This window comes from Egretta garzetta, unplaced genomic scaffold (genome assembly GCF_000687185.1).
Source record: "Egretta garzetta isolate BGI_Z169 unplaced genomic scaffold, ASM68718v1 scaffold429, whole genome shotgun sequence".
Classification (NCBI taxonomy): Eukaryota; Metazoa; Chordata; class Aves; order Pelecaniformes; family Ardeidae; genus Egretta; species Egretta garzetta.
Window position 1 is genome coordinate 65,701 of NW_009260678.1, and position 8,500 is coordinate 74,200.

The following is an 8,500-nucleotide window of genomic DNA, read 5'->3' on the forward strand; positions in this document are numbered from 1 at the left end:
ATATACTGCCCAACTTACTGTGCAGTATTGGCCATGACCTATAGATACACTGCCCAACTTACTGTGCAGTATTGGCCATGACCTATACATATACTGCCCAACTTACTGTGCAGTATTGGCCATGACCTGTAGATACACTGCCCAACTTACTGTGTAGTGAAACTTTTTAGTGTATATAGACCAAAGCAGATTCAGAGAGAAATAAACCCCCATATTCCTCAAACAAAACTTGCAGATTTTTTGATAGGGAAAGCATATTTACTCAAATAGTATTTCTGCAAAGTTTCCTCTGAACCAATTGTCACTTTGTATGGGTTTAAATAGAGCCATTTAGATGGCAGCTCCTCCCCCCCATAACTGCCTACTGCTCCTGCTGATTTTTTTTTTCCATTCACACTAAAACTGTTGGCTATCTGGGGAGACAAATAACATTGAAAGAGCTGTAGAATAAGGGGAGGGGGGACCCATATGAGCTGAATAAGAAGGAGAAGTAATAATGACTTCTTTTTCTTATTGGGGCTGTAGTATAGGTAAAGTTCTGTATGTAGTTAAGTACAGAGAAGCATGAAGAGCAGCAGAACCACACACCTAAAATGACTTATTTTAATTTAAACTTCAGAGTTTCCATGTGCTTGATGCACTTGATGATAAATTACCAGATTTCAAATCTAGATGTGACTAGTAAAAACTGTATGTGCTGATTAGACTATAAATAACTGGACAGAGAAAACGAACCAAGATCAGAGGAGGTATAAAATATCTCAGATGGATTCTAGCGTCTAACTTGGATTTTGAGAGGTCGTGAAGTCCTGCTTATTGTGCAATAAGCAGCCTGAGGAGTATAAAAATGCAGATGGATAGGGGATGACTTTTTGATAATTTAATGTGGACTGGTTTTGCTGGTAGCAGACAACAGACTGCGACTTGCTTTGTTGTTGGGGATTTCATTATGTTTGTCTAAACTTCAGGAGCAGTCACTCCTAAAGGCCATTACATCCCATCTGTGCCTGAAATCCTACATGTGTTAGAGCGTTTAGCTGCCTTACCTAGAAGGTGATACAGTTTAGAGATGTTAGATGGCTTCTCCATCACTGAAGGTTATGAAGTTATCTTTTGTATTGTTAGTCAAAGCTAAAATTCAATTTGCGATTTGTTTGACCATGACATTTTCCTTAGCCCATGGCAAATGGGCTAACTAACAGGCTAGCGTAAACGTTTTAATACCTAATAAGGAAGTAATGAAATGAATTTTTCTTTTTCGAAGTCGTAAACTCTCATTGCAAACACCTGTCTGGTGTTTGGGGGGTTCCTTTTATTGACTGCTCTGTGTGATGTTCCTGATTTTAATGGCTGAATCAATGAGCAACTGGGCGAACTCTTCCTTGTTATCCAGACGCTTTCTTTTAGCCATGAGGCTCTGTTTGCAGAAGTCGAAGGGTTATGGCACTTGCTTTGTTATACTTGTACTCAGTGCCTCAAAATGGAACTTGCATGTTCAGGGCTGGGTTTCGGAGTGGAAACCATAAGCTTCTTGCTTGTATAACCACATTCCAAGGTTAGTCTGAATAGCTGAGATAATGAATTTGGTCTTTGTGCATTCTTAAATAGATAGATAGTTTTTCACATATGTGATTTTTTTTTTTTTTTTTTTTTTTTTTTTTTTTTTTTTGCTACAATTGGACGCTTTCCTTGGGAGCTGCCTAATTCCAGGCTGCACAGTTTCTGCTTTGTTCTCTGCTCCCATGCCTTTGACAAGAATAACTTAACCAGATTTCAATATAGGAATTGTGGGCTGCTAAAGGACGTATTGTGTTACTGCTTAATGCTGTATAAGTTGATCAGTGGGTAATATAAAGTCTATGCTTTAGCTGTTTTATGATGAAAATATTATTTCAACGGAATATATGGTAAAGTCATTGAACAATGATCTTATTCTCAGAATGATGGCACAAGGCATTTTCCATAAACCAGGAATTAGTGGAGCTGCTCATTTTGTTATTGCAAGCTTCAAAAATAAAGCTATTTTTAGGCTTTTTCTGAGCAATTGTGCAATTTTAACTGAAAAAACTAATATCTTCTTTCTCTCTTTCTCTTAGGACCAGCAGAGGTTCCCATGATGTCACCCAATGGATCCATTCCCCCTATTCATGTGCCTCCCGGTTATATCTCACAGGTATGCTGCTTCAAGAATTAAAATGTAGATAAAAGCAATAGCATTGATCCATACAGGGAAGTCTACTTAGCTGAAGTTTAATTTAGCAATATTGATGAAAATGGCAACGCGCATTTTCATACGCCTCTTCTCTACTGACAGTACACGCAGCTTTGCACAAGTGAGCGTGCGTGTGCGCCTTCACACACTGTGTATACCAGGGTTTGGTTTTTTTAATGCTAGCAAAAACTATGCATGCAGATCGAGCCTATATGTGCAACTTCTCTCCCTTTGGAGAAAAGTCCACATTGTTAGGGGATGCCTTAAGTTCTAGTGCGACCGTCAGAAGGGGTAGGAGGCCAGGGGAGGTGAGAGAAGGAGCCACCGTAGCTATAAAATACACTGGTGATCCTCGGTATCTTCCCAGCAGAAATCCTGCAGTGTATCAAGAACTGGGGGGTTTGTTTTGTTTTCAAGAAAAAAATGTGATTTAATTCTCTGTTTATGGGAAAAAATGGAAAAAGCTTTTCACAAAGCTGTTAAGTTTTGGAACTCTTGAATAGCTACTGCTCTTCTGTGTAAATAACCACTTCAGATTACCAGTTGTTTGTGTTCCTTCCATCTTCTGCAAAGCTTAGATTCTTTCTGAAGTAAGAAAGAAAGAAAAAAAAAAAAAGAAAAAAAAAAAGAAGGGTTGATGTAAGGCAGAATAGCTGTGACCACCACAGTAAATCCAATAATTTCACCACTTTCATTGAGACCTGGACTGGACCAAAAGCTTCATTAAGAGTATACAAAGTATTTCAAATGTCCTTGTTGAATAGCATAAGAACTTTTGATACATATTTTTTGACATCTTGTTAAGCAGAAAATGGATGATGTCCTCCAAATTCCTTCCCCTCCCCAGGAAACATGTGAGCTTGTGTAATTCTGAAAAATTGTGGATGGCGTCATACTTAAATCCCACAAAATACTGCAATCGCTCTGTGGTATTTTAACTTCTGAACAGAGTGAAAATGTGCCTCAAGTACGGGGGACGTTGTTAGCAAGGCTGGGAGAGAGGGCAGGGTGGTGCAGCTTCCTTCCCTTGGACTTGATGATCTTAAAGGTCTTTTCCAACCTAAACGGTTCTATGATTCTATGATTCCTCCCGCTCCTCAGGCATCCCGAGGTGGGTGGTTGGGGTGCACTTCGAGACAGCATTTGCAGTGCTGTTTCATACTCCTCGTGTGCCCACCTGGTTGAATAAACTGGCCCGTATCATCCAGAGGAATTTTTTAAAGGTTTACTCTTCCTTTGAAATAACTTTAACACCTTCTTATTATTAAAATTGTTTATACCTCTCAGCCCCTGTCCTGAGATAAATGGTTGGGTATAACTGAAATGCTTTCCAAACCAGGGTCATGAAATCTTCCAGCTGTTTCTCTGTCTGAACCCAGTTCCTCTTTAATGCTTTTTGTGGGGCACCATAATAATTCCACTAAAGAAGTCTTTAAGTAATTTCTTAACCAAAAAAAAAAAAAAAAAAGAAACAACCCCACACCCCAGCCAACCCTCTTCTGAAGAGATTTTTGCAAGGAGCTGGAAATATGTTGTAAAGTTTTAAGGGAAAACTCTGTCTTCAGTGCTTTTCGGCAGCAGAATGTGTGTTCTGGTGTGTGACCAGCGAGCCTCTTGCCTTTCAGACTGCTTCATATTAACTCGTAGTTGAAAGTGCATAGTAGTCAAAATAGTTCTTACTGCAATAAATGTCCCTGCCTTATTTGCTCTTGCTTTTGCCTGTTGCCTCACGGCTGAAAATCCTATTTTATGATAAACAATGAGAACGCAACGTCAAATTTAGAATTGCAAGGGAAAGGCCCTAGAGCAAATCAATGCACTCTGAGATACGAATGAAAATATATTTGATTTTTTTTGTTTGATTTGACCCCAAAGCGTGCATCTAAGAGTCAGGCAGGAGAGCCCTGCAGAGAAGTAACGGAGCCTATTAAAAAAAGGCATGAAATCTGTTTTCCATTTTGTTATGCCAAGCCAGTTGGAGCTGTGAGTATTAGCCTTAAATATTGCATTAGTTATCTAGTGGTTGCAACCCTGGATTAAAATGATGCTTCATTAGCTCTTCGGTATTGTGAAAACGATCAGCAAAAAATTGGCAGGAGGTTGTGTGCCCTGCAAGATCAGCTCCACTGGAAGCAGCAGCAAAACAGATATTTCTGTACTTCAAGGACCATATTAGTAATCATGGCTAAAAGCTGGGTTTGTTGATGTTAAGGAGATGTTCCCGATGATGAGGCTTAGCCAGGGTGGGAATAAATCCAGGGAAATAATAGAAGACAAATACACACCACCAGTTCAGATCTTTCATGCTATGGGTTTGCTTTCACAGACTGGTTCAATACAGCCAGTTATTTTTGCATTTCATTTTTAGTAGACAAACCTCTGTATATCCCTGGCAGATAGGAACTATCAGATCAGAGTTCATGTCTCTGCAATTCTTTGTTAGCTAAGGGTTAGTTAAATATAAAAGAGAAAAAAAAGTTCCTTGCTGTGCTCTTGGTGGACAATATTGCTGCTGTGAAAGTTAGTTGTGGAAGGTTGCATGGTAGAGAAATTTCTGTTAAATGCTTGCCAAGTCAACAATTTTGGTTTCAACTGTTGGACGTTGAAGGAGAAGAAGGGAGCAGCTCCTGTGACTTGTCAGGAGCCGGGCATGAGCTGTTAATGCCCGTTCCAGTTCTGAGCTGGGGATGGAGCTGCTTCCAATGCCCTCTGCTGGGATGTTTACCAGCAGCTCCGTGCCCTTGGGGTCCGTAGGGAGGCCCAATGCCTCCTTCTGGCTCCCAGAGCACTCTGGCTCCCTGGTGTCAGCATAATCTGAAGATTAAAGATCATGTTTTGGATGCTGAGCTATTAGATTTGGGGACGTCCTTATGGGTTGTTGTTTCTGCTTTTCACAGTGTATGTTTGGGAGGAGGGAAGGAGGATTTGGGTGTTCTAATGAAGAGAACTAGAACAATGGAAATATCAAAAAGCACGATCGTGAACTTGCTTGCTTAGGGCTATTGGCTGAGGATTGCGCTCTCTGAAATAAATCTGGAGCAATTCCACTGGAGTTTGAGGAATTACTCATGTGTAGTTGGATGTGAAAATCTGGCATGAAACTCCACTTTTGATTTTATTTACAGAGTTGTTAATATGTGGTCTCTGCCACAGATATTTCAAAGCTAAAGGACAAATTTACTGGTTGGAGCATGAACTATGCATAGAGCTGATAAGACTCCTTTTGTCAGGAGGTAACGTTGGGGTCACGAGTCTGAACTATGCAACTCGAGCCATGGTCCTGCAGTTCAGTCTTCACCGCATGAAGCACATAGCATTTGACAGAACTAGAGCATAACTTCTAGAAAGAGGAAAGCCTTTAAGTGACATTTAAAGTGGGAGAAAATCCATCACGTCCTTGGGTATCAGGATTTTGGTCTTGCATACATCCCCTACCCTAAGAGAGGTGTTGTCCAAACCCATGTTTGGCTGACATAAGCTTTTAGGCAGAGACTCTTTGGTTTTGTATGGCTTACCGCTCACAGACCTTCCCTGTGTGTTTTGTAGACCGTGATCAATCGAGTCATCCTTCAACAGGATGATCCTCCCCAACGCTCTGAGCACAAGGAAGGTTGTGCAGATCTCACCCAAGTTCATGTGCAGATCTCACCCAAGTTCAGAAGCATTGGTCCCAAAGATCCGTACCATTCTAGATTTTAAGTAGCCCAAGATTCTTGCCAGCATTATAGATGTTCATCTGTTTTCCAGGTTCAGGGTACAGATTTAGTACTGGTGTTTGTGCACAACGGATGGCAAAGATAGTGATGCAAACTTGCCAGGGCTTGCGTGAACTTGGATTGGCATCCTTAATAAATTAAGTGAATAAATAAAATGTTGACATCCAAGTTCCTTGCAGATGAGTTCATTCTGTACTGTTCTCTGGTACAGATTGATTTATGAATGAAGTTTCAAATTAGTTTATGAAATTCTCCAAGTATTGGTCGTGGTCCACCCAGTGGCCATGCTCCAGATGACCTTGCTGAATCTAGCATGCTAAGTGAAATAAGAACATTTTTTTGAAAGCAAATGGAAATTAATTCCATATTACCGTATGATACCCATTCAGTAGACGTGCGTGTTACAGAATGAGAGTGATTGTATCCCTTTAACTGGAACTCACAAAATATAGGTATTGATTACCTGTGCAAAATTAACATGCCTGGCTTTTTCCTGGGGGTGTGGTATTAAATTCCAGTGGAGAAAAAAATAAGAGAATATGGAACAGTGAAGTACTTTGAATATGTGAGTTATCTCGAGTTAGATTGAGTTTTCGTTGCTACAGTGACATCTTTAATGTAAAACAAATACCATTTAAAATGGGATTCTTAAAATGTGGCAGCCGATGGGGGAGGCGATTTTATTGTGTATGAGTAACGTTCATCCAGATTCTCCTGAAAGATCACCTAGCTACCTCACTCAGCAATTAAGCTCCCTAAAATATGGAAAAAACCACCCAGAACTATGCTATAATAATACTGTTCTTGAGGAGGTGTGCCAATTACACCAGCAAGCACAAAAAAATAACAGCAAAAGACAATTTACCTAGTAACGGTTTGAAAAACCCAAAATAATAAAAGTTGAGCTCTAGGTGCCAAATGACCAGAGACGCTTGTTTTCTGTAAATGCAAACTGCTAAAATTAGTAATGGCAATTACTTTTAATATTCCAGTTGCATCTAGAGACCTCAACAGGGATTAGGGTTTCGTTGCTTGAATTAGAGTCGTTCCAGCAGACAGTGTCTTTCCTGTTGAGTTTGTGATCTTCATGAGAAATGGTTTTAAGGAGATACAAAGAATTGCGGATTTCTTCCTTAAATAGCAAAGTTTAACCTCTCTGCGAAGTTATGTGATTTACATTAACGGATCAAAACGAATTTCCTCTGTCTGATGAATCGAAAGGGTCATCCCCTATATAATCTACTGTAATCTGCCCCCTGCCAGTTTTACACATCGAGATACATTGACGATCTTAACCAGTGCTGGTTTTAGAGCTGGTTTAATGCAGATAATATATAATACATTGGATTGCTGATTTTCTGATCGGTTAAGGACAGAATAGTGTATTTAAAAATTGCAGCTTCAGAAAGTCATATATAAATGTATAAATCCTAGTTTAGGGAGCGAACGCCCTGTAGGACAGGGAAATAAAGTATTTTTTTGCCAGGTCCCCTGTGTTTTTGCGTTCATTTGGAACGTGTGCACATGAAGGAACAAGAACGCTGTCAGGATTTGTGGCCCGGGAGGAAACAAATAAAATATATTAATATTAGTCTCTTAGCTTTTTGACGAAAGTCATTTGGAAGGCTGGCTCATCCCCTGATCTCTGGCTTTTCTCTCGCTACTGCTGGTATTTTGTAGTTTCATCTAGCAGGATAATTTCAGCTAAAAGGTCTTTGAGGGAACTCTGAGCTTTCCACCCAGCTCTCTAGAAGATAGTTCAGGAAGAGACATCCTCGTCATTTAAATATGGGTTTACATTGTGTGCTGCCGCAGAGCACAAGCTTTCTGTCCAAATCTGTTCTTTAACGTATTCATCTTCCGCTAGTGCACAACATAGACGTGTAGGCTGGCCTAGACATACAGATAAGAGCTTATACCCACCTGGCAGGCTGAAGATGTCTTTGAGGCTTGGACTAGTTAAAGCCATGATGGAAACTTTTCACATCAAGATGTTGGGACTTGTTATCTCAAATTAGAGCACGATCCAAGTCTAAGGGAGTTAAGGCCAACGTTTCTGTACACAGTCCTAAATAAGTAATTCTGTTGGTCAAATAAGTGCTAAATAGAAAAGGATTTTCCTCTTCTCTGGGTTTTGGAGTGCAGGGTTCAGACCTGTTGCCAGAATAAGAGATGCTGCGGAGGTTGAGCAGATCCAGTAGCAGAGATGGGAGGCCTGAAAATGCAGCAGTTGCACCGATGTGGTAGTCTAAACCTCTGAGGTCCAGCCATCTTCTGAAGACTCTGGAAAGTCTTTACAATTCAAAGCTAGTGGATGACAAATTGCTAGCTGAGGTTGTAAATTTAGAGGTTAGGATGAAGTATGTTAAGCTAAACAATTCCTATTCTGGTTGCTCAGCATAGCAACCAACACTTTTTTTTTTTTTTTTGATGTCAAACATCAATTACAAGTGAGTTGAATTAACTTTCTATAGAAAATTTTCTTCTGTAGGAGGCCAGCCAACCCACAGAAATTGTCCGTGGTCGCAGCCCACAGCTGACAGGCATAAATTCATATAACCTGAGGACACAC

The 8,500-nt window shown here is 40.2% G+C and overlaps 1 protein-coding gene across 1 annotated transcript in view; it reads left to right on the top strand.

Annotated features, from left to right (window-relative positions):
* The window catches only part of FNDC3B (fibronectin type III domain containing 3B), a gene marked incomplete at its 5' end in the record, with an annotated part of 171,724 nt that overhangs the window by 59,993 nt on the left and 103,231 nt on the right, over positions 1–8,500 (top strand). The window contains one exon of the mRNA XM_009645787.2: positions 2,097–2,173. Coding sequence (XP_009644082.2) covers positions 2,097–2,173 — 77 coding nt within the window. The remainder of the gene's footprint in view (positions 1–2,096; positions 2,174–8,500) is intronic.